The sequence below is a fragment of the Triplophysa rosa genome, linkage group LG3 (assembly GCF_024868665.1).
Source record: "Triplophysa rosa linkage group LG3, Trosa_1v2, whole genome shotgun sequence".
Classification (NCBI taxonomy): Eukaryota; Metazoa; Chordata; class Actinopteri; order Cypriniformes; family Nemacheilidae; genus Triplophysa; species Triplophysa rosa.
This window is the reverse complement of record NC_079892.1, coordinates 14,467,879-14,494,053: the sequence shown is the minus strand read 5'-3', so window position 1 is coordinate 14,494,053 and position 26,175 is coordinate 14,467,879. Positions and strand designations below refer to the sequence as shown.

Sequence of the window (26,175 nt, the reverse complement as noted above, 5' to 3'; positions counted from 1 at the left end):
TGGGTCAGGGTTAACATACGGGAGATGAAGGATCTTCCTTGTGGGATTATGCTCATGGCAAAGTTTAAGTGCCCTAGCAGCGAAAGCATGTCTCGTTTAGATGCTACGCTGCGCGATGAAAACTCTTCCGTGAAGGACCGGATTCTTCGGAGCTTATCGCTTGGAAGGGAAGCTTGCATTTTATCTGTATCGAGTAGTATACCTAAAAATTCTAACGCTTTAGAAGGGCCCTGTGTTTTCTCGTTTGACAGAGGAACTCCGACGCAGTGTTGTAGTCGAGACCAGCTCATTCGAGTCCGAGTCAAGTCCGAGTCCAGAGTAGGTCGAGTTCGAGTCAAGACCGAGTCCAGAGTAGGTTGAGTTCGAGTCAAGACCGAGTCCAGAGAGGGTCGAGTCCGAGTCAAGTCTGAGTCCTAGGACAAGAGATCTGAGACGAGACCTATAGAAATCTTCAAGAATATGTTAAATGTTTGGTGGAAACAATAAAACTGGCACCGAGTTCATAGAGTGCTCAGTGCATTAAATATACCATGGCATGTACACTGTGTTTTATTTACTTAGACTGATATTAGTTTAAAAATATTATTAGCTGAGGGTGAAAAAGGCCACATAGTAAGTGTTGTAGAGGTAATTTTATTACAATTATGACTTCCCCCTGTCCAAAGATATGTCCAAAAGACGTCTTTTCTGCATCTTTCGATGTTGAAAAGACGTCCCTTTATTGGCCCATTATTACGTTTTCTGAACGTCTGATATTGACGTACAGGGGACCTTGGTACAATGTAAAAACTGGTTCAAATCTGGAGTTTATCAGACTACTTTCAGTTTTCACATGGAAATAAATGAAATGAGACTCTGTGAAATGAGTTTTGTACCCACAATAATAACCATTATTGTGATCAGTGTTTGCTTTAGTTGGGCTCTTGATCCTTGAATTTTGTTAAATTAATTCGTTCAGGTCATGTAGTAATGTTATAAAAACACTTGTGCACTGTGAAAGACAGACATACTTTTACAAAAGTTGGGGTTGTTCTCATGGAAATTGTCAGGCTGTAATAAAATGTATTAGTTTTAAACATTATTGATCAATTGATGACTGGTCTGAGTGCTCTGGCTAGTCAATGCACAAGTATTGAGAGAAAATAAACAAACATATTTCACTGACATCAACCCTCATCATACAACCCTCAACAATGATGACAATCGTCAAAATAATTCAGATAAACAGATCACCCTGCATGCACTGCAGCATGAAGCTTTCTTTTGTTGATTGTCACCATTGTTGAGTTTCATATGCAGATTCTTGATGTCGTTGTGTGTTTAAGTGGTTTAACAGATTGTGAATATCTGTATCTCAGAAAATTAGAATATTACTTAAAACCAATACAAAGAAAGGATTTTTAGAAATCTTGGCCAACTGAAAAGTATGAACATAAAAAGTATGAGCATGTACAGCACTCAATACTTAGTTGGGGCTCCTTTTGCCTGAATTACTGCAGCAATACGGCGTGGCATGGAGTCGATCAGTCTGTGGCACTGCTCAGGTGTTATGAGAGCCCAGGTTGCTCTGATAGTGGCCTTCAGCTCTTCTGCATTGTTGGGTCTGCCATATCGCATCTTCCTCTTCACAATACCCCATAGATTCTCTATGGGGTTAAGGTCAGGCGAGTTTGCTGGCCAATTAAGAACAGGGATACCATGGTCCTTAAACCAGGTACTGGTAGCTTTGGCACTGTGTGCAGGTGCCAAGTCCTGTTGGAAAATGAAATCTGCATCTGTATATATACCAACACCTGTATATATACCAGCATCTGCACTGTAAAAAAAAATGTATTTTAACAGGAAAAAAACTTAATATTTTACTGTATTTTTTAAAAATTGTATACAAATGTCATTAAAATTACAGACAATTATCTGTTAATTAATAACCCACATATTATTTTACGTGTTAAGACAATAATGACAAATGACATGTTTTTCTTGTTTTTGTAGAGAAAAAATACTGTAATATTTATACAGTATTTTACTGCTTTCTTAAATAACATACAAATTTATGTAAAATTATGATAATTTTCTGTAATTAAATTTGTTGCTCATTATATAAAGGTTTATTTCTATACAAATAATTTAATGTTTTTCTTCCGTATTTTTAAGTCAGATCTTAGTTTTTTTATTAGTGTATATGCATATTTTTACATTAAAACGTTTTAGCAAACTGTTTCATTAGGCTACAATTAAACATAATACACAGTCAAAATGACAAAGCTGCACTACTCTTAAGGTTGGAACTTTCATGTTTCCTGAAAGTGATATGACAGCCCCGTTGAAAAAAACAGCATGGTTAGGTATGTTTTGAAGCATGATAGCTGGTTTAAGCTGAGGACCAGCCGGTTGCATAAAGCACCTTAAGTGTAATTTTGCCTTAAGTGTGTCCTTAAGTATACCTTAAATTTTACTAAAGTTATTCTCCTATTGTCTTTGCTAAAGGAAAAACTTAAGGTGCTTTATGCAACCGGGCCCTGGTTGTACACACACCTGGTAAGTATGTGTAACGTTAGATTTCTTTCTGACTTTCTTTTGCATTCCATTTTAAACACTAATTTCAACAATAACTCGTAATGATAAAACATTTGCTCTCATTTTTTAGATGAAGGGAAGAAAAGCTACACAGGCACCCAAACTCCATCAGTAGTAAGTGTTTAAACATTCGACCTGAGTATTTGTATTATGTTGTTATTAACAATTGTGTAATATTATGTATATGCTTAATACTGTTATAATGTAACTCTGTAACCATTTGAGTTACGTATTTCTTGGGTTAAAACATAACAAAATAAGGGACTTTTTATTTTCTAACTCTTACAATACAATCAGGTTAAACATTTACATCATTTGTGAAAGAAAAATGGTCCATTCCTTTAAACTGGTGACTTGTTTTGCTGATTTAATGGTGGAAGTTATAAGACTTACATTTAAGTTAGCATTGAAACTTGTAACTTGTTTTCTAACAGTATACTCTGTATTCACATTGCCATAATGTATAATGATGGCAGATTTAGTCCTTTATCTAACGTTACTACATTGCATATTTGGCACAGACTCATTTACTTTTTTGTGGTATGTTTTTACTTATGGTATGATTTACTTATTCTGACAGTTTGATGTTTGTCCAAATATACTATCAGAACTTCCTCCAATATCTATTTGTGACCATGTGTAAATGTTTTCAACACCACTTGAAACTGTTGTATTTCTCCAGGATTAAAAGTTTGTTTTATAAGAATTTGATGAATGTATTGTATGGGGATGTACTTATTATTTATTTATTATATTCAACCATTTGTTTAAAGCGTATACTGTAATTCTGTACTGTAAAGAAGTTAATCATTGTGTATTTCGAGTGTACATTTACAAATTATGGTGATTGTGTTCATATGATTAATATGTTTACCTAAATAAAATGTTATTCTACAATGCTAAACATGTGTTTTTCATTTTATTGACAGTATCTGACTAGTAATTCATGGCCAATATCTGTAAAGTTACAGAGCATTTACTGTATTAAAAGTATTTGACTGAAAAAATTCAGGAAAGAAACTGTAAAATAACAGTGTTTTTCTGCAGAACATTAGTACTTTCACATAGTTTAAAGAGGTTTATCATTATAATTCAGAAAAAAAGGCATCAAAAACAGTATTTTTCTGTAAAACCGTATGTGCAGTTCACTTTATTGAAGGTGTTTTCATCGTAATAATTAAGGAAAAGTCTGTGAAATAATGTTTCCTGTAAAACATTTAAGAAAAATTACGTAAATTGTAATGTTTTTCTCCATTATTTGATTTACGGAGTTTTCGTCTTAATTTTATGGTTTTTTGTTTGGCAGCCGCTGCTGCAAGTGATTTGACCATTTTTTTACGATATTTTTTTTTACAGTGTGTATAATCATATATATATATATATATGTGTGTGTGTGTGTGTGTGTGTGCATAGGAATGTACACTAGTGCCTGAGTTTGTGCCCAGAAAAGTGCCCCAGTTGTAATACAAAGGGCAAATTTCATTGAAAAAGGCTGAAATTTTACAGAATTGCATGATGAACCAGATCTAAAAGTTTCATTTATTGTTCCCAAACTTAATATACATCTCTTTCACAGATTTAAGAAAATCACGAAGTAAACATCATCCTTCTAGTAATAGTAAGTCATATTTGCTCAAACAATCTGATTTACTTATTTTAAATATCTAATGTTTAATATGAAATCTAAATAATACTTTTTCTTCTTCTTTCAGGATTGTGAATGTGGCAGTGCAAAGAAAGCTCCTGGGCCTCATCAAATTTGCATTGTGAAGATGAACGAATGTCCAAGGCTTATCGAACGACTTGAGGGTGAGTAACAACATTGTCCTTTAAATGAGTAGTTCACCTCAAAAATGAAAATTCTGTCATCATTTACTCACCTTCTTGGTATTGGTATCCTGCAAGGTTTATAGCTTTACATGTCACCATCTTTTAAAAAACATTTTATGCTCCGGGAAAAAAAAGCTGTAAGATTGCTTTATTTGTGACATGCACAGATGTTTTTGTATAATATTCAAGTCACGGGGATTTACACAATCCGATGAGAAGGTTCTACAAAACCAGATGATGTAGGAATTGTGATCGAGGGCATCAAGGTTTTGAGTAACCTAGACTGTGTGATTTTTGCATTCATCATGCTGTACAGTCTAATTTATGCTCTTGACCAAAGCTTTCCTGACAACCTCAAGAACACATTTTTTAGGAGTTTATCCAGAAAATCATAATGAACTTGGATGGACATAAGATGATTCAGCATCTTAAAAGATTCAGCAGCTTAAAATTAAGCTGTTTGCATGACATGCACATTTTTTGGGACATTTGCATGAATTGAGGATTGATGAGGAATTTCTATTTAGATGCAAAACCACCTGTTGCATCAAATAGCCAAGGGAGGATTTTATGTGCATCTATGTTATTTTTTTATGTTTTTCATATATCTGACTTTAAGTACTTTACATGCTGATACACTAAAGTAAAGACAATACAGGTATTTCTAGTTGGTTATTCTAGCCTAAGAAGTCATTAGGCTTCAGAAATGTTACTTTTATTGTTGATGTGTACTGTTATACTGTCACATATAGTTTAAGCTAGTTTGTTTAAATAATTCTCTCTATAGTGGAAAAATAAAAAAAGATTTCCTCACAATTTCCAGTGTTTTATTTTGAGTTTGGCAAGCTTAAACATTACACATAAACATAAATCTAATTTGACAAAATCAAGTTGGTTCAACCCAATTACATTTCACTGTATAAGTCTTTAAGATTTATCTAAACTGTATATATTAAAATTGAGCTGGACCAACTCAATTACATTTTATTGAATGAGTCTGTTTTTTTATGAGTAGGACCACACTTATGTATTGGGTGGAAATCCTGCCCTCAATTAAATTGAGTTCAACCAATGAATTGTCTTTTGAGTGCAGATAAATGATCCAGAAAATGATGCGCTGTCATTCCTCTTCAGCTATTTTGCGAAGCTTGTCCACCAGCACTAAAAAAGAAAACCTTTTGTGAGTTTTTTTTTTCTTTATCAATTTATCATTAGTATAAAAACAACATGCAGCCTGTGTGTTTATTCACTTCCTTTTTTTAAAGACAATCTGTGTTGTATAGACCAGTGTTAAAGGGACAGTTCACCCCAAAATAAAAATTCTGTCATCATTTACTCACATTCGAGTTGTTCCAAAACTGTATACATTTCTTTGTTATGGTAAACACAGAGAAAGATATTTAGAAGAATGCTTATATCCAAACAGTTATTGGAAACCATTGACTATGTATCATATTAGGAAAATTATTATTTTTTTGTTCTGTTGAAAAAGAACGGTTCTGGGGCACTTTTGACGACCATCGTCTTTTTTCCTACTATGGTACTCAATGGGGTCCAAGAACTGTTTGGTTACAAGCATTCGTCCAAATATCTTTCTCTGTGTTCAACCAAACAAAGACGTTTATACAGGTTTGAAACAAAAGAAGAGAAGTGGTTCCCAAACGTTTCAGATCAAGAACTACCTTTTATAAAATTAGTTGTTCCAATTACCACCTAATCACTGGCATAGAAAATCACACGAATAAACACTTAAATTAATAGTAGGGCTGTAAATCTTTACTTGCCTCATGATTAGATACACCTCATCCTCTGATTTTAATGTATTATTAATAATACAAACACATTTTTGCAGCTATTTCCAAACTAAAGAACATGTTTTTGTGTTTTTTTTTCAAGTTAGTCAGCAGTAATAGGTGACACAAAACACTTTTCTGTAGTGCACTGTTAAGAGGGCTCTGTAAACTACTCTTATGGGATTTATTAACTTTGTGGGGACTTGCAGAAACTACAAACTTATATTAAAGACATTTAACACAGAATATTTAAGACAGAGGATAATATGTTGTTTATGATATATATATATATATATATATATACTGTATATATATATATATATAAACATCAGAGAACAGCTGTATTTAACAAACAGATATCCAAATCAGATTTAAAATGTGTTTTTTAAGGTGGTGCTTATAGAGTCTGTTTAAGTCTGTCTTGTTTACTTTTCTATTAGATTTACACTTTACTGCAGCAGCTCTTGTTAAAATGGCGCGTCAAAACTATGGCAACAAGCGCTTCATTGACTTAACCTGGAGTGGATGCAGACGTGTGTTGAATTAACGCTTTACAGCAATAACAACAACAGCTTTAAAAAGCGGTACAATTGCAAAAATACATAAGAAGCTTAATTTACTCGCAGCTCATCAGAAGAGAGAGAGTGAGAGACTCACAACCGTCTGTCTGCTCCCGCTCTGTGTTTGAGCTGTAACGCACATGAGTTACGTCATCGACCAATAATAAATAAACAATAATTCATACAACTAACAGTTATATTAAAATTGCACATAGGCTATATGAGATGTATCCCGTATTTATCAATCATGTATAACATTTAAAATTGTATTTAAAACTCAAAATGAATATATAGAGGTTTTAAATTTCCTGTCGTGTCACGTACCACTAGGGTCTCTTAAAGTACCACTAGTGGTACGCATACCACAGTTTGAGAACCGCTGAACTAGAGAATAAGTAATTCATGACTTAATTTTCAGTTTGGGGTGAACTGTCCCACTGCATTTGATAACTCTATTACTTAAAACTCATATTTAAGCCTTAAAATAGCATATGTAAAAGTTTTTTTCCTGTGATAATAATTTCTGCATGCCTTAAAGTGAACCCTCGCTTCGTTAGTATACGCAGATTAATGAATATGCAAATTACATTAGAACTGAACTTTTTGGGATGTATCCAGGCTGCCGCCTGAATAAGAGCTAGATTAAACTTCTATCTTTTCAGCCTTTTGCTTGTGAAGGGCAACATGCCAACATATTTTTTTATTTGTCCGTTGATCTTACCTCCTGCTGTTGGTCTCTGGAAAGGCTCAAATGATCTGCAGGCATTGATGAGCTCTGAGAGCCCTTTGGGACAGTCTGGAGGAAGAGGCTCCATGACCTTCTCTCCATACACTTTTTGGAAGATCTCTTCTGTAGAACAGCCTGGAAACAGCGTGGATTTAGTTAGAGAAGAAGAACATATACAATATAAATCAAGTAAGATCAGCAGTAAACGTAGGTTTTTTGTTTACTAATGCGGTGTCATACCTTTGAAGGGAATATCTCGAGTTGCAATTTCCCACAAGACAATGCCAAAACTGAGGAGAGAACATATAGTGTGTGACCAGGTTTCATTTGAATCAGATATCAGATTGATGTCTGTGCGTGTTTGTGAGTGCAGTACCCGTATATTTCACATGACTTGTTGTAAGGATAGTTGATGTTCTTCAGATGTTGTGGACAGCTGTAATAAAGGGAGCTGCTCTTTTTGGGCTTGTTCCTCTGAAGAGACGTTTCTGTTTTTGCCAACTCAAAGCCTCCCAACTTTAATAAACGACACAAAACAAGTGAAATGTTGGATAAACCGCACACATCCTCTCTGTTACCTACACAATCTCACGACAAAAACTTGACTATTTTTACGATGTGGCTAATGTTAGCTAATTTGTAAAATCTCCTTTGTACAATTTAGTAAGATTTGCTTTTGCGCCGGTGGCGTTAGGTTTAGGGGTGGGGCTTTCGTATTGATTTTTTCTTGTACGATTCACAATGTACCAATTCATATGATCAGGTTGCTGTCAATATAAGTGACACATGAAAAACATGGTATTGAATTATTACTACTTTAAAAGTAACATAAACAGTAATAGCACTACCATGCACATGTTAAGTTCCACAAAGGTAGTAATCTCTAATGTATTTTTAATGTAATGCTTTTTGAAAAGTTAAAATCCATTACCTTTACTCTATAGCCTGCAGCCACCAGAAAACTGGAGCTTTGGATTGAACCGTGAACTTTAAACTTCTCCTCTGACTGATGCAGCCTGCGATAATGTCACATCATTTGATTTACTTCACTTTAAATTATATGTAAACTCTACAGTCAAAACAAATATAAATGAAAACCGTGAGAGGACAGGAGATACGAATGTGGACCTGTAGAGTCCCTGTGCTGCATCCAGACACATTTGAGTCTTTCTGTCCCAGGGCAGTCTGCAGTGACTGTCCAGCACTTGTCGAAGATTTCCTTTCTCACAATACTCCATCACTATCATATAGCTTGGATTTGGTGCTGTAAGAACAGGTGTCACAATGATGTTTAAAAACAGGCCATTTTTTTACAAGAACATAAAACATTATTAAATGATGACTGGGAAAGAATTCTCAATCATTCTTAATAAGGGAGTACAACAAAAACGTTTTGAAAACACATTTTTAAATGAATTTATCAACATTAAGGCTAAATTTACCGTTCTCATCCTGTACGCAGATCCCAAACATTCTTAAGATATTGGGCGACTCAAAACGCCTCATGGTCTCCACCTCCTTCTTAAAAATACATCTCAACTCACTGGAGGAAATAAAGAAATAGACATGAAAAAAAACAGATACTGTATAGGGTACATATGTAAAATGTCTGCTAAACATCTGGAAAACATCTGCTGTGTAAAAACGTCTTTTCAACATCTTAGAAAGGGCAGTTTTACATTCATTCTAAATAATACAATTCTTTCAGATACTGTATCTTCTCGATGTCTATGACATCTGACAGCAGACGTCTTGGAGACGTATTGCAGATGAGCAAACAACAAAAGAAAATGTCTTGCGGATGTACAAACCTGATTCCAAAAAAGTTGGGACACTGTACAAATTGTGAATAAAAACAGAATGCAATGATGTGGAAGTTTCAAATTTCAATATTTTATTCAGAATACAACATAGATGACATATCAAATGTTTAAACTGAGAGAATGTATCATTTTAAGGGAAAAATAAGTTGATTTTAAATTTCATGGCATCAACACATCTCAAAAAAGTTGGGACAAGGCCATGTTTACCACTGTGTGGCATCCCCTCTTCTTTTTATAACAGTCTGCAAACGTCTGGGGACTGAGGAGACAAGTTGCTCAAGTTTAGGAATAGGAATGTTGTCCCATTCTTGTCTAATACAGGCTTCTAGTTGCTCGACTGTCTTAGGTCTTCTTTGTCGCATCTTCCTCTTTATGATGCGGCAAATGTTTTCTATGGGTGAAAGATCTGGACTGCAGGCTGGCCATTTCAGTACCCGGATCCTTCTTCTACGCAGCCATGATGTTGTAATTGATGCAGTATGTGGTCTGGCATTGTCATGTTGGAAAATGCAAGGTCTTCCCTGAAAGAGACGACGTCTGGATGGGAGCATATGTTGTTCTAGAACTTGGATATACCTTTCAGCATTGATGGTGCCTTTCCAGATGTGTTAGCTGCCCATGCCACACGCACTCATGCAACCCCATACCATCAGAGATGCAGGCTTCTGAACTGAGCGCTGATAACAACTTGGGTTGTCCTTGTCCTCTTTAGTCCGGATGACATGGCGTCCCAGTTTTCCAAAAAGAACTTCAAATTTTGATTCGTCTGACCACAGAACAGTTTTCCACTTTGCCACAGTCCATTTTAAATGAGCCTTGGCCCAGAGAAAACGCCTGCGCTTCTGGATCATGTTTAGATATGGCTTCTTTTTTGACCTATAGAGTTTTAGCCGGCAACGGCGAATGGCACGGTGGATTGTGTTCACCGACAATGTTTTCTGGAAGTATTCCTGAGCCCATGTTGTGATTTCCATTACAGTAGCATTCCTGTATGTGATGCAGTGCCGTCTAAGGGCCCGAAGATCACGGGCATCCAGTATGGTTTTCCGGTCTTGACCCTTACGCACAGAGATTGTTCCAGATTTTCTGAATCTTTGGATGATATTATGCACTGTAGATGATGATAACTTCAAACTCTTTGCAATTTTTCTCTGAGAAACTCCTTTCTGATATTGCTCCACTATTTTTCGCCGCAGCATTGGGGGAATTGGTGATCCTCTGCCCATCTTGACTTCTGAGAGACACTGCCACTCTGAGAGGCTCTTTTTGTCACGTCCCACCGTCTTGTTTATGAAATTCTAGTCGTGTGGTGGGATCGGGGCTGAGTCCTTTGGTTATGTGTGGAGAGAAACATATTATTGTCCGTTTGACAATAATATACGTTCTCTCCAGTGTCTTGTCATTGGCCCCACTCCTCTCGTTTCCTTGTCATCTTCCCCTGAGTGTTTAATTACCCACACCTGCCCCGTGTCATTATCCCTTGTTTGTCTTACCTATATATACCCTCATGTTTCATTGTCCTGTGTTCGGTCATTGTATCTGTATGCGTGTGCTATCTCAGTTGCCTTGTTCTCGTCCAGCGTTAGCTGTTCCTGTTCCTGCTGTGTCATCGTCTTAGTAAGTGTTTAGTTTAGTTTGTCAAGTGTTTATTCAGTCTTGTGTTTAGTCAGTCTTCGTTCTGTGCTTGTTCATTATTTTCTTGTTGCTGTTTTACCCCATCGCGGGTCCTTGTTTTGTGTTTGTTTAATTAAAGTCTTTTGTGTTAACCCTTAATCACTGCCTGCCTGCATTTGGGTTCTTCACACCACAACCGTGACACTTTTTATACCCAATCATGTTGCCAATTGACCTAATAAGTTGCAAATTGGTCCTCCAGCTGTTCCTTATATGTACATTTAACTTTTCCGGCCTCTTATTGCTACCTGTCCCAACTTTTTTGGAATGTGTAGCTCTCATGAAATCCAAAATGAGCCAATATTTGGCATGACATTTCAAAATGTCTCACTTTCAACATTTGATATGTTATCTATATTCTATTGTGAATAAAATATAAGTTTATGAGATTCGTAAATTATTGCATTCCTTTTTTATTCACAATTTGTACAGTGTCCCAACTTTTTTGGAATCGGGTTTGTAAATGCAGACAGCAAATAGACATGTTCCAGCTGTATGTGTGCCATCTGGGAAGTTATAGTGATGCTCGCAGTGTTCTCAATCGCTTATATTTCTAGAACCAATATTATCCACTTACAAAACAAGATCAGAAACACAGAATACAAGTTTCATGAAGCGTTCCCTGCAAATCTCTTTCAGTGTTTTATGACTACATACCTCGGGCTTGTGTTCAGCAGGCATGTGTATCTCTTGATAGCCACTGTGAACTTGTTGTACGTCCCTTTGTAAAGCTCAAACTGGCTGCTGGTTATAATGGGTTTAACAGGGATGTCATAGGTCAATTCTTCTGATTTTATCTCTCTTATGTCCTGCATATTAACACATGGTTTTCTCACTGCCAACCAAAGATAAAGAGACAGCATTCAAAACATTGCAGAAAAAGCCAAAGTACCATTAATGGAATTGTTTAGGGCCTGAATACTGACACACAGATAAAGTGACTTTTGTTATGAGAGTTTAGTGCTATCTACATTTATATTTTTCTTGTTGTTGGTTTGTTATAAAACTAATCAGGTTTGGGTCTTCCCACATGACAATATGTCCCAATCACCTTTAAGCTTTATAAAATGAAGCTATTACAGTAGTTTAGCATCTGTACTTACTTGATTCCAGGAGTTCCTTAATATTCTGAACATCACTGTGTGTTTGCTCAACTGTGTTTTTTACCACGTCAATTGTTGTGTTTGTTTCTCTAGCTTCCTGGACTAAAGACTGCAGCACTGCAGGAATAAAACAACATATTGTAATATAAAACATAGAACATACTGTTGTTAATTTATAAAGTGTGTCAGTTTTATGAACTCTAGTTGGAGTTCATCAAATTTAAGACGCGCGCGCACGCACACACGCACACACACACACACACACACACACACACACATACATACACACACACACACACACGCACACACACACACATAGTTTAAGCAAGAATGTGTCCTGTGCATTTTAGTGTATAAGTAGGGATTCACCAATACCATTTTTTTAAAGACCGATTATGAGTACCGATGTTTTTTTTTTTTTCCGGTACTCGCCGATACCGATGCCTGTACCTTTACAAAACACAGTGAGACTAATAAAAATAGAATAGCTTCATAATTACAAACAACTCCACCTTAAACACATTATGAAAAAATAAATAATTTTATGTGCTTGTAGCAAACTTTCAAAGCAAATTTCACAAAAAAATTTAGTCAGTTATGTCACATGAGGTATCGTTTTTGGTATCATTGCATTTTTAAGAGTAAAAGTATGTACATGAGCTTAGTATCGGCCCAATACCGATACTGTATGTAAAAATGTAATTTTTACGGAAGTAACTCACACTTCATAAACTCCTGACAGTCGCTTTGTCTGTCCTCCTCATCTTCTCGTCGTCTTATGTTCTCCTGAAACACTTTATCTAAACTCTCTCTGTGCTCAACCTGAAGCGCTAGAGAAAGTAGCTGAGCTGCGTCGTTCAGTCTTTCGTTTAAGTAGATGAACTCCTCGCCGAGGTCATGCGCTTTTGCGATGAGTTTCAGATAGCCGAGCAAGGTGTATTTCCTCACGACAATCTCTGCTGACTCTAGGGTCTCTTTAAGCTCTTGAAGGCCTTTTTGTACCTGATTCGGGTTTGTGCCGAAGCCACGAGACTTAACAACTTTCACCAGATTAGCAAGAGCGGACACGCGGCGAGCTAAACGCCTGCAGCGCTTTTTGTTGGCCTTTACCTCCTCACACAGGGCATATAGCTTCTCAGCTATGGTTAGGATCGGCTCAATGATGTCCATCACAGCCTGAAAGACCACAAAAAATAAGCATATGAGGGCAAGTTCATTATGATTAGATGATTCATGCAATAGTGTGGTAACTTCTGCCCACTACATGTAACAACTAACTCCAATATAAAATAAAGCCAAGAGTTATTTCCGATATCTGTTTTAAAACTTCACTGGTGTTTTTTAAGGTCAAATATTGGCTATTTTCATCACTAAAAGAGACTTGATTTTAAGGATCTGTGTTTTGTCATTTCTTTTATTGTGAAATGTGTTTTGTAGTTCAAGTCCATGGTCATTGTAGTCATTTGATGTTTGCCCTTTAACTGTGTCCAGGCATACATTGTTCCCCCTACATGCTTATATGTATCTTATATGTATTCTAACTGAATCGATAATTAATTTTTATTTTATTCAAATATTTTGTTCTCAGTTTCATGGATCAAGATGTTTCAGGTCATAACCATAACATGTATAAAGCTTCTTATATAGGTGAAAATCTGTCTCATATATAACTAAAATCTACACTTAGATCTTGCATTGCATTTCAGATATTGACAGAATCTATGATTTAGTATTTAAAAACATTTGTATCGAAACCACTCCTGCATTTACACAGGGCTAGTTCATTCTTTTTACATGGCTGATTTTATTTGTGTGTTTATTATGCTTGTTAACTTGTGTATGTTTTGTAAGAGAAATGATACTTGCTAAATCAAATAGTTCACAATTTCCTATTTCATAAAAACCTCCACAATCCTTCCAGGTTTGTGTTTAAGAGATCCAGTCAACCTAATGTATTCTCACAATCTGTTGAGAGCAGAAACCACAAACAGGAAACGTATTTTGAAATTGACTTTCATTGTGAAGCAATCGCAAGTTTACAGCACATCAGCTAAAATGTTCTCACTCGTGACCAAACCTTTTTATATACTGTTATCTAAACTTGTTGTTACCTGTCTTTTATGTCATTATTTAAACTTGAATAATCTCATTCGGCTGGTTTAAACTGAGCTGTGTATATTACTTCAAGTTTTTTGTGTATTTTTACTTAAAGTGTGAGACAGTGAAGAGATAGCACTCTACCTTCCTTCCAAGTACTGAGATTGAGACAAGCAGACTGATATCCTTGTAGTATAGACCTTCACATAAACACACACAAAAAAAAACATTTTTTCCATAGCACAATAAATTCAAAACAGACTAATTAAACACAAACATGTAACATTCATGAGCTAAAAGACCAATAACTTTATGGTACTTACGTTTGTGATTTACGAGTTGTGAATTGTTATCTGGTAGAAACCTGCTCCAGCTTGACACAGGAACGTGTGTTAGTATAAGCTCCTCCTCTAAAGGAAGTTTAGCTTCCCTATAGATAATAGGCTTGTTCGACTTGATGTGGCGCCGCAAGACCGACAGGCGGATGACATCAAAGTACCGCGAGAGCGATTCAAAAACTGTAAAAAGTTTGGTTTCGAATCCCTCTCGCGGTACTTTGATGTCATCCGCCTTTCGGATCTTGCGGCTGCACATCAAGTCGAACAAGCCTATAGAGTGAGCAGATTTCTCTAGTCAGACGGTGGGACGCTCTTACCCCACACCCTGCACATACTTGTTTGCATTTGAATGGCTTTGATTTCAGTTTCACCAAATAGCATGCAATTAAAACATTTCTAAAATGTAACAATTTAACCAATACTTTAAAATATATTCCAATAAAAATACAACGTAATTACAGCAGCCATTGCAAACTATTGATCAAACAAAATTGCTATAAAACTTTTTATGTATAAATTAAAACATGGAAATAAAATGTTATAAATTATCATAAAATTATAAATAATTATAATTAATGTTATACTTTGAAGAATACTATTTACTATACAGTAGTAATGTATCTTTATTATTATTTTTTGTTACAAATTTGCAAAAGAAAGTCCAAGTTACCGCAGGGTAAAATGTTTAGAAATTAGGCTGTCAAGAAAGACAGGTCACTGCTTTACAAATGAACTTTCACCCCTGCGCATGTCCCGAGTCACTAAGTTAATTTACAGTTTCATGTTATCATGGCACTGTTATCGGTAGTCAGTAAAGTCAGTGCTGACTGCAATACATGTTACAGCAGTACTTAGAGATTATAGAATAGCATCTTAAGTTCAAAGATAGCCTAATATATTGGATGTGACTATGACATGTCACATTATGTAAAGACAATGCTCTCTCTTTACATAAGTGGTGTGGTTCTGCTATCACATCCTCTACTACTGATACAAGTTTTCTCGCAGCTTTGATCAAAAGTTCATGTTCAAAAGTTCAAATGGAAAGGTGTTATAGTACACTTCTCTCAATTATTGGCAAACCGTTTATAAATAACAAAACACGGTTTACGCCCCTGCTGTTTTCTGCCTCAGCTGCGCACAGCTTTCCTGTCAAACACTTACTGAATAAAAATATCAGGTCAGGAGATGTGAATGTCGAAATCGATAGCCTATGCCTTTCTCCTCGCTTCCTCCGAGTCTCCGGGCACGCAGTCTCTGTAGTAAGAGACCCGGTGGATCAAATCCGACAAAGAACGAAGAACACCATCTCTATTGTCTTTCAGCATGGCAGAGATAGAAATCCACGTGAACGACATTATTTTTGATATGCAGGATCCTCCTGCTTCTCCAAATGCAAGCACAAGCCTGGCTGCCTCAAACGAGCCCTCGGCTCCACCACAGGCACGCCGATCCCACCGCACCGCATCTCGCAACCCGAGGCGCGGAGCCTCACCTTCACCTCAGCCGTCCCCGGCTTCTTCCTACACTTCGGCCCTGCACTCCATCCCCGCCATCGAAAAATGGACCGCCATGAGCCTGAGACAAGCTCTCGACAATGCTGGCATCGTCTTTTCACGGCTGATGAACAAGGCCGAGCTGTACGAGCGATACCGCTCCTCCCACCACGAAGCCCGGTCTCCCGAGTCAGCCTTCCCGACGAAGGCAACCAGCTCTCTCAGCCGTGCCCGCAAATATCCTTATTTGCAGCCGGCTCATCCCCGGTCTCCGGACCGCCGCAGGACCTCGGCCAGCCTGGGCTGGACTCCCGATTTGTGGGCGGATGGCCACGGCATAGCACAACCCCCAAACGTCGCAAGCCGCCACAGTGGCGCGGCAGCGGCGCTTTCCCAGCCCTTTCTTCCTCCTCTCGTCAGTGGCCCTCTGCCCCTCCGTCAAATCCTAACGTGAGGCTGCCTCCACTAGCGGTGCAGGCACTGACCTACTTCCCTCCAGGCTATACTTCCACCTTCGCCCCAGGAGCCGACCTAAGCGAGAGGCTGCCTCCGCTAGCGGCCCCGGCGGCCACCTTTGTTCCTCCTTTCTCTCTTCCACACGTCCGCCCTCCCTTCTTGCTGGCCACCGCTGCACCGATGCCCACCCCAAACGGCCTGGCTCTGGATCCTCCTCCCGTCGTCAACCACATCGGGACACAAATCCTAGCAGGTGCGGACATAGATCTCTTCACACTCCTGTCATCACTCCCACCCCCATCGGCGGACCATGAAATCAGCGTCCCGTCCTTCGGATTAGACGTTAAACCGAGGTCCTGACTCTCTGTGGACATTAAAAATCCCAGGATGTCCTTTGATTAAGAGTAGGGGTGTAATCCCGGTATCTTGGCCAAATTTGCCCATTCGCCTCTAATCATCATGGCCTCCTAATTTGGGGCAGTTGTGGCCTAATGGTTAGAGAGTCGGACTCATGACCAGAAGGTTGCTGGTTCGATTCCCAGGGCCGGCGGGTAACAACTGAGGTGCCCTTGAGCAAGGCACCTTACCCCTACTTGCTCCCCGGGCGCTGTAGTGATAGCTGCCCACTGCTCCGGGGGTACGTGTGTTCACTACTCTCTGGATGGGTTAAATGCAGAGGTCACATTTCATTGCCTTGTACATGTGCAATGACAATAAAATTGAATCTAAATCTATCTAAATCTAAAAAAATCTAATCATCCCATGTATACCAATTGGCTTGGTTAAAAAAACTGTCTCTTCTCCACCAATAAGCTGGTGTTTGGTGGGCGTTCTGGCGCAATATGGCTGCCGTCGCATCATCCAGGTGGATGCTGCACATTGGTGGTGGTTGAGGAGATTCCCCCTTTCCATGTAAAAGCGCTTTGAGTGCCCAGGCAGAAAAGCGCTATATAAATGTAATTAATTATTCTCAGTCACGCTAAAAAACTCACCACATAATCCGACACGCATCCTTTCATTCGTCGAATTCACCATCGCATTCACCCGTTACTCCGAAACCATCTGCACCATTTTCCCACACAGAAGAGGCAAGCGTTATCCTATGGAGGCTCACACGTTTACACCTACCAGAAACTATTTTCTGCCAAATCCACCATCCGCATCACCCAATGGAACCAGTGCCCATACTGGGGCACCCTAGACACAGACCTCCACAACCGCCTCATTTTGGGGATCGCGTTGCTCCGGCTGCTGTCCCACATCAATTGTATCTTTTTGGGGGAACGACCCAAGTCCACACCGGGCCCGGGGCCCTCTCCCCGGACAAGGGGCGGGCGCTCCGAGTTCGGAGGATCCACCGAGCTCGGAGCCCTCTCTCCGGGACAGCACGCCAAATACGCATTATATCCGTCCCCTATCACCAGTTATTATTTGCGAGGCGAATTCGTGAAATATTATATATATATATATATATATATATATATATATATCCAAAGCGACTTACATTGCATTATCCTATACATTTGTTTCTGAATATGTGCAATACCCTGGGATCGAATCCACGACATTGCATTGTTAACGCAATGCTTTTACCACTGAGCTACAGGAAAGCTTATAGAGTTTGGTTTTAGTTTGGGAATAGTTTATCGAAAAGCAAAAAGAACCGTGTAATGCAAACAAGCTGCTGTTTTGCGTGTGCATCTATGAGCAACGCTGTTGCGAAATGTCCGAGATATACTGTATATATATGATGTTTAATTAACAAAGTTCAGGAGGAGCCGGAGTATATAATCAGCTCGGCTGGTCTGCCATCAGCAATCACCGCATCTACCCTACCGGCCCAAGCGAGCTCTCTTATAAATAGACAAATCACCTTACCTGCGCCATCTCTTCAGATTAGCATCCCTCCTCCACCCCGGCTCCTCTCACAAAACTCATTCTCCCGCAGGACACCGGGGGGTGTGCTCTGGGCTCGGGCCAGTTCCGAGCTCGGCGCACTTGCCCTGACCAGGGTAGAGTGCTCCGGATTCGGATCGATCCAGCGAGCTCGGATCCTGCTCCCTTGACAGCACGCCAAATACACATAACCTTCAAACCCATGCTCTATTATCATCCTCGTACCATTGCTGTTATCTGCTCAGGTGAATTCGTGAAATATGTATATATGTGTGTGTATGTGTGTGTGTTTGACATTTACCTATATAACTTGTATAAACAGGTCAATATGTGTAAAAGTGCAGATGATATATGAGTGTGAAAATAAAGTCTATGTTAGATCTCATGATAAAGTGAGAGGCTTGGTTAGATAAGAAGATTTTAGTGTCAGATAATGTCTGTTATGTTTCTGTGCAGAGTTACTTGATGTCAGCAATAGATGCACACACTACAGCTTCATGTGTTTTATCTGAAAACAACACAACACAGAAGAAAACCCAATAGATACACAGACAGATTTACTTTCACTAGTGTGCAAATGTTACACAATATTGCTCTGTTCACACATTAATGCAGCAGAGAGGCTAAAGAAATAAAAATGTACAGCAGACTGTCTAAAGTCCTGATGTCCTGAAAAAGTCAGTTAGTTGTTTCATTGAGTTTTTCTTGTGCTTTCTGAGGTCTCATTATGGTAAATGGAGAAAGCATCGCTTCCGAAAAGGCACCTAAAATGAGAAAGTGTCAGAAAAAATCTTCAGCATCTCCAGAACCCAGTGTTGTTTCTATGAAGAGTAACAATTCCATGCATGATCCACCTAAATTCAGCGATGGAGAAGTAGCATCTTACTCTCTGTGAGTATAATATAATAATGTAGTTGTTTGTCTAACTGATAAGAACAATATGTAATAAATATGTGACGAGGGAGGCGGGACGAGAGCCATGAGGAAGGAGGGACATGCGTGTGTCGACAGTGTGTCGGGGAACCGGACCAGATTTTTTTTTTCTGTTTTCCTCTCTCCCCTCTCTCGTCGCTGTTGCTCCGTGTCTCCGAGACTGGCCCCCCGGGGGGGAGTAGAGCACAGTCTTGTGGGTACCCCCCGGCCTGTGAGGGGCGATGGGGTATATGACGAGGAAGGCGGGACGAGAGCCGCGAGGGAACGACGCGAGGCCGGTGGCGCGAGTGATAATGAGTGTCAGCTGTGCGTTACACCGGTCTCGCATCTCTCACGGAGGAGCTCTGGAAGCATAAGAGGAGGAGCGACAGGAAGGCACGACGAGAGAGGACCAGGCCTGGACAATATTGTTAAGTTTTAGTTATGTTTGTGTAGCCGGCAGTCGACCGTGAGGTGGCTGCCGACCCTTTACTTTGGTTTATGCATTGCTTGTTTATTTTATTAAAAGTTTATTTAATGTTCGCCGGTTCCTGCCTCCTTCCTCCCTTAATTTGAACGTTGTTACAAAATAATGTATTATAATTTAATCTTTATTTTCTCTTTATCATTTAGCCATAGAGCAACCATTAGAAGCAAAGATCATATGACTCCGGGCGTGCAGCAGGATTTTCATCAACCAGTGGATGATGTTCTGCAGAGAGTCAAAGACAAACACAAAAGCATAATGAAGAATAAGTATGAAAGTTTATTTGAGGGAATCAGACGACCAGATAATCAAACCCTCCTGAACAGAATTTACACACATGTGTACATCATAGAGGGAGAAAGAGAAGGGGTGAACGAAGAACATGAGATATTACAACTGGAGAAAAAGCCTAGAAGAACACAACGCTTACAAGACACTCCAATCTACTGCAATGACATATTTAAACCTCAATCACATCAATGAGAGACAATCAAGAGTGTTCTTACTAAAGGCATCGCTGGAATTGGAAAAACAGTCTCTGTGCAGAAGTTCATTCTGGATTTGGCAGAGCGAACAGCCAATCAGGATGTAGATTTCATGTTTGTGCTTCCGTTTAGAGAGCTCAACTTGATTCGAAATGATCAGTACAGTCTTCATAAACTTCTGCTCGTCTTTCATCCTGAACTTCAAGATCTGGACTCAAAGGTTTATGATAAGTGTAAAGTTGTGTTCATCTTTGATGGTCTGGATGAAAGTACAATGACAATGCTGTTTGCAGGCCGTAAAACCATTTTAAATGTGACTAAAACCTCATCAGTGGCTGTGTTGATGTCAAACCTCATGAAAGGAGATCTGCTTCCCTCCGCTCTCATCTGGATCACCTCCAGACCAGCAGCAGCCAATCAGATCCCCTCCGAATACATCACGCGTGTGACAGAAATCCAGGGATTCGATGATCCTCAAAAGGAGGAATATTTCAGGAAGAGAATCAGCGACAAGCATCAAGCAGACAGAATCATGTCGCATATTAAAAGAGTGAGAAGCCTCCACATAATGCATCACATACCAGTCTTCTGTTGGATCTCATCCACTGTGCTTCAAAACTTCCTGAAACAAGATCACACCGCAGAGATCCCTAAAACACTGACTGACATGTACATCCACTTCCTGCTGATTCAGATCAATATGAAGAATGAGAAGTATGATCCAGAGAGAAATCCCAAGAATCTCCTGCCATTTAATAGATGAGTGATTGTGCAACTGGCTGAATTGGCTTTCAAACAGCTGATGAAGGGCAATGTGATGTTCTATGAGGAGGATCTGAGAGAGTGTGGGATAGACATCACTGACGCCTCGCTGTATTCTGGCATCTGTACTGAGATCTTTAGGGAGATATCTGTCATTCATCAGAGGAAAATCTACAGCTTTATACATCTCAGCTGTCAGGCGCTTCTCGCTGCTTTCTACACTGCGTTCCAAATTATTATGCAAATTGGATTTAAGTGTCGTAAACATTTAATTTTATATTGTTCAATTAAACTTATGGATGGTATTGTGTCTCAGTGCTCTTTGGATCACTGAAATCAATCTCAGACACCTGTGATAAGTAGTTTGCCAGGTGAGCCCAATTAAAGGAAAACTACTTAAGAAGGACGTTCCACATTATTAAGCAGGCCACAGGTTTCAAGCAATATGGGAAAGAAAAAGGATCTGTCTGCTGCCGAAAAGCGTCAAATAGTGCAATGTCTTGGACAAGGTATGAAAACATTAGATATTTCACGAAAACTTAAGCGAGATCATCGTACTGTGAAGAGATTTGTGGCTGATTCAGAGCACAGAAGGGTTCGTGCAGATAAAGGCAGAATGAGGAAGGTTTCTTCCAGACAAATTCATCGGATTAAGAGAGCAGCTGCAAAAATGCCATTGCAAAGCAGCAAACAGGTATTTGAAGCTGCTGGTGCCTCGGGAGTCCCGAAAACCTCAAGGTGTAGGATCCTCCAGATGCTTGCAGTTGTGCATAAACCTACTATTCGGCCACCCCTAACCAATGCTCACAAGCAGAAACGGTTGCAGTGGGCCCACACATACATGAAGACTAATTTTCAAACAGTCTTGTTTACTGATGAGTGCCGTGCAACCCTGGATGGTCCAGATGGATGGAGTAGTGGATGGTTGGTGGATGGCCACCATGTCCCAACAAGGCTGCGACGTCAGCAAGGAGGTGGCGGAGTCATGTTTTGGGCTGGAATCATGGGGAGACAGCTGGTGGGCCCCTTTAGGGTCCCTGAAGGTGTGAAAATGAACTCTGCAAGGTATGTAGAGTTTCTGACTGAGCACTTTCTTCCATGGTACAAAAAGAAGAACCATGCCTTCCGTAGCAAAATCATCTTCATGCATGACAATGCACCATCTCATGCTGCAAAGAATACCTCTGTGTCATTGGCTGCTATGGGCATAAAAGGAGAGAAACTCATGGTGTGGCCACCATCCTCCCCTGACCTCAACCCTATTGAGAACCTTTGGAGCATCCTCAAGCGAAAGATCTATGATGGTGGGAGGCAGTTAGCATCAAAACAGCAGCTCTGGGAGGCTATTCTGACATCCTGCAAAGAAATTCAATCAGAAACTATCCAAAAACTCACAAGTTCAATGGATGCAAGAATTGTGAAGGTGATATCAAAGAAGGGGTCCTATGTTAACATGTAACTTGCCCTGTTAGGATGTTTTTGATTGAAATAGCTTTTGATTTCAGTAAATATGACCTCCTAATGCTGCAAATTCAACAAATGACCATTTTCAGTTTTTTACAACCTATGAAATGTTTTCAAACTCTGTTGTGCATAATAATTTGGAACAGTGCATTTTGAGTTTTTCATTTTTTAAATAAATACTGTTGTCAGTGGGAGGTTTGTTCAATAAAATTCCAAATGTACCCTAACTGTTGATTACTTGAAAATTATACTGACTGTCATTTGCATCGACAAATTAGGAAAACCAGAGAAAGATATCATTTGCATAATAATTTGGAACGCAGTGTATGTGTTTTACTGTCATTTAATGAAGAAAAACACTGAATCACTGCAGGTGATGTTGGAAGGGAGTTCTCACTCTCACTTTGACCCTGACTTTTCAGAGTTTTCCTTATTTGACAATGATGAGTAAAGTTCTAAGGGACACTCTCTGTATCAGCTTCTACATTCAGCAGTAGATAAAGCTGTTAAGAGTAAAACTGGACATTTGGATCTTTTCCTGCGATTCATGCTGGGCATCTCACTTGAGTCCAACCAGAGACTCCAGGATCTACTGACAAATGAATCCAACAACTTGGCGATCATCAAGAAAATCACACAGGACATTAAAGATAAAATCAAGGGTGATGCCGATTCTGATTTTGATCTCTCACCTGCTGCTGCTTCTGCTGGTGGGGGTGATGATCTCTCTAACGAAAGATCCATCAATCTGTTTCTTTGTCTGTTTGAAGTGAGTGATCAGACTTTGTACAGAGAGATTGAGGAGTTTGTGAGATCAGACAATCAATCGGTTTTCTCTGCTGCTCACTGTTCAGCAATAGCCCACATGCTTCAGATGTCAGAGGAGGTGATGGATGAGTTTGATTCGAAAAAATACAACACAACACAGGAGGGTAGAAGAAGACTGATACCAGCTGTCATTAAGTGCACAAGAGCTCTGTAAGTGTTTATTTATTCATCATATTTTAACACAGATTTTAATGTCAAATTTTAAAAACTGTGATGTTTTACTTGCATCACTATTAAAGTCCCTGTGAACCGGAAGTTGCGATCGTTTTTACTTCCGTATTCTGACACATTTCCAGGTGAAAAGGAATTTGAAAGAAAAGAGAAAATTAGTCAGCGTTGCCTGCATTTTTCACTGCAAATTGATTGGATGTGTAAAAACAGCTGTTGCATTGATTTTTAAATGAACTGGCAGCAGACTGACAGTTGAAGGGGAGGAGTTAACAGATGCTCAGGCCAAGCCGTCTAATTTATGTCATTTTAGATGGATAGTCATTTCAGGGTGGAAGTGCATTTTCAGATTTTAGCTGAAGATTGTGAGGGTACATGAATTTTAAAAAGAAAATGGCCCACATTGATAAGCTATTTACTATAAATGCTGCAATATTTCATGAAAAAATAAGAATTGAAATTTTAATTTCACTGGGACTTTAAGGGGAAAATGAAGGTACAACAGAAAATGGAGCTTACTGTTATTTCCCAAAAAAAGCATGTGCCATTACTGCATTACGTAAAAAAAACTAAACATGCTTAAGAAAATAAAAACTGTCTTTTGACAAGAGACGAGGCTTCAATAGTTAACCAAAGCTAACGACTGTGGTTACATACATCTTCCTAAACTTTATTTTAAAGGTTTAAGAACTATAAGTGATGTAATACAAAAAACGATGAGCTGACTAGGCTGTCTAATAGGCGGAAATTAGCTGAATCTGCTCGCAAACTTACCTTCGTGGCTCACAGGCTTCCTTCTGCACCGAAACATTACAGATATCGATTTTTAACAAAACAGGCCTACTCAAATGTAACTAACCTAACTATTTTCACTCGTTATTGTCTAAAAAACTTTCAATCATGAGACGTAATGCCGAGAGGCTCCCGCGGACTGAAGAAGAGGTGGAGTTACGAGACTTCTCAGACAGTTGAAGTGTCCAATTGAGTTAAGAGATTTGCTCTCAAGCTATTTTCAACACTTTAGATTGGTTAATAATTTGTAAAAATAACAGACCCACATGGGGACTGACCAATAGCATCGATTTGTGAAAAAATATGAAATTGACCAAATTTGGACATAGGAGGTTTCTGCCCGACAGCGACGATATGCATGGTGTTTTTGGGTTCGCATGAAGACGTGTAAATTTTACACATTTGATATCCTATCTGAAAAGTGACGTATAGAAATATGGCCCGTGTTTTCATTTAGTTTAACAAGAAAATAAGAGTTTTACATGATTTTTTTTAAATACTCCAGTATAAGTTAGTTATCAGAATTTTCAAGCAGGTGTTTAAAAAGCCAAAATATTTCACAAGGGTACCCCTTTGGTGTCGATTTTCGACGAGCGGGGTGCTTTCCAGGAAAAATCATTGGCGTCATCACATGGACGTCACGGGAACTTTTGCAATAATTTTGCAATGACGACGTGTTGGGGTACACAGCAAAATGATCAGTGTTACTCTGAGTTAAAATCAACTCCAAACGAGTGTACATATTGTCCCAATATTTACAGAGTTTAAACAACACTCTTGAAAGTGTTGCTTGTTTAACACTATGACAGAGTTCTAATAACACTATGTGGAGTTGAAAAACAACACTGGTCATCACCACAAAGTGTTACTTTTCTTCAACACTAGAGTAAAGAGTTACAATTCAACATCAATTAGATCTATTTTAACTCTAGATATTTTTAACACTAGTGTACAGAGTTGACATTAAAAACTCTAAAAAGTGTTGACTGCCACTCCTACCAGAAAATCTGTACCTTTTGCAGTTACTACAACACCACAATATATATTGCATAAAAATAACCCACAAGTTTAAAAATACACACCCTCAAAAAACAGTATAGTATTCGCTAGTGTATATAAATGTTAAATGTTAAAACATCTGACGCAATGTTTTAAGAGTATTAGTGTATTAAAAAGTAAATTACACAGTTGATTTGGCAAACAAGTGGTTTTATTAAACATCTCACAATTAACATATGAAACAACAAAGCCAGTAAACTTTTTAAAATAAGTGACACGTTGGCACAATATAGGCATTTCTATCATCAGTATTGTATGAATACTGTTTGTCGAATGGTCTGTGGTAAGGCAATTCATTGAGTAAAAACACTTGTGCCAAACACCGAAGAACATTCAACTTCTGCACATCGTAGCCGCAACAGTTTTCCAGGGTAAAGTCCATGAAGTAACTTTAAATGACGACAAAGGAGAGTAGAACTCTGATGATGCGTTTTACAGACAAAACAAGTAAACATGCTTCAATCATACCTTCACAAGACAATCAATTCCTTCCATGGAGAAACCTTGCTCTCATCTCTCTGACTCTTGGCCGTTCTTTGGAGGTTCCAGCATCAATCTTGTAAATGGCAGTTTGGATGAAAACGTAGAAGCTTGACAAACTTTCACTGTATGATGTGCCAAATGCAAAGTGCGCCTTAAAAAGTTCATCAAAAGCACCCACAGACGTCTGAGCCTTGCACGGAATTGCTTTCATGTCCACGATAACGAAGTACCTCTGAATCCTCTTCCTATTTCCTCCAACACACAACAGGAAAGGCTGAGCAGCTCCAAACTTCTCCCAAAACAATGGAATGCTGGTTCCCATCTGGAAAAAGAAAAGAAAACAAGGAAAATCTAACTTTTATGAA

The 26,175-nt window shown here is 38.8% G+C and overlaps 3 protein-coding genes and 1 pseudogene across 7 annotated transcripts in view; 2 read left to right on the top strand and 2 right to left on the bottom strand.

Moving 5' to 3' along the window:
* Positions 1-26,175, bottom strand: part of LOC130552029 (histone H2AX-like) — a 446,303-nt gene that overhangs the window by 37,476 nt on the left and 382,652 nt on the right. The window lies entirely within an intron of this gene.
* Positions 1-26,175, top strand: part of LOC130551973 (uncharacterized) — a 386,856-nt gene that overhangs the window by 85,243 nt on the left and 275,438 nt on the right. The window lies entirely within an intron of this gene.
* Positions 5,204-14,596, bottom strand: LOC130551978 (mixed lineage kinase domain-like protein). 3 transcript variants are annotated; one of them, XM_057330052.1, is made up of 13 exons: positions 14,508-14,596; positions 14,329-14,384; positions 13,954-14,052; positions 12,810-13,263; positions 12,088-12,204; positions 11,642-11,819; positions 8,930-9,030; positions 8,616-8,751; positions 8,419-8,503; positions 7,864-8,003; positions 7,728-7,777; positions 7,482-7,622; positions 5,204-5,568 (listed from the first exon to the last, which is right to left on the bottom strand). In XM_057330052.1, exons 4-13 carry the CDS (start codon positions 13,255-13,257, stop codon positions 5,528-5,530), a joined length of 1,437 nt encoding a protein of 478 aa, XP_057186035.1. In that variant the 5' UTR covers positions 13,258-13,263; positions 13,954-14,052; positions 14,329-14,384; positions 14,508-14,596; the 3' UTR covers positions 5,204-5,527. The 3 variants fall into 3 exon arrangements, with proteins under 3 accessions (XP_057186035.1, XP_057186036.1, XP_057186034.1); XM_057330053.1 differs by having other exon boundaries at positions 13,992-14,052; XM_057330051.1 differs by lacking the exon at positions 13,954-14,052 and having other exon boundaries at positions 14,508-14,590.
* LOC130551976 (protein NLRC3-like) lies at positions 19,179-23,462 on the top strand (annotated as a pseudogene).

Bases quoted from the DNA above. Each gene is read 5' to 3' on its own strand.
- LOC130551978 (XM_057330052.1), bottom strand. From the start codon at position 13,257: ATGGACATCATTGAGCCGATCCTAACCATAGCTGAGAAGCTATATGCC. The intron at 12,205-12,809 runs GTGAGTTACTTC...TTATTCCTGCAG, and splicing joins CTGTCAGGAGTTTATGAAGT to TGCTGCAGTCTTTAGTCCAG. The intron at 8,504-8,615 runs GTCCACATTCGT...ACATTATCGCAG, and splicing joins GCAGCACAGGGACTCTACAG to GCTGCATCAGTCAGAGGAGA.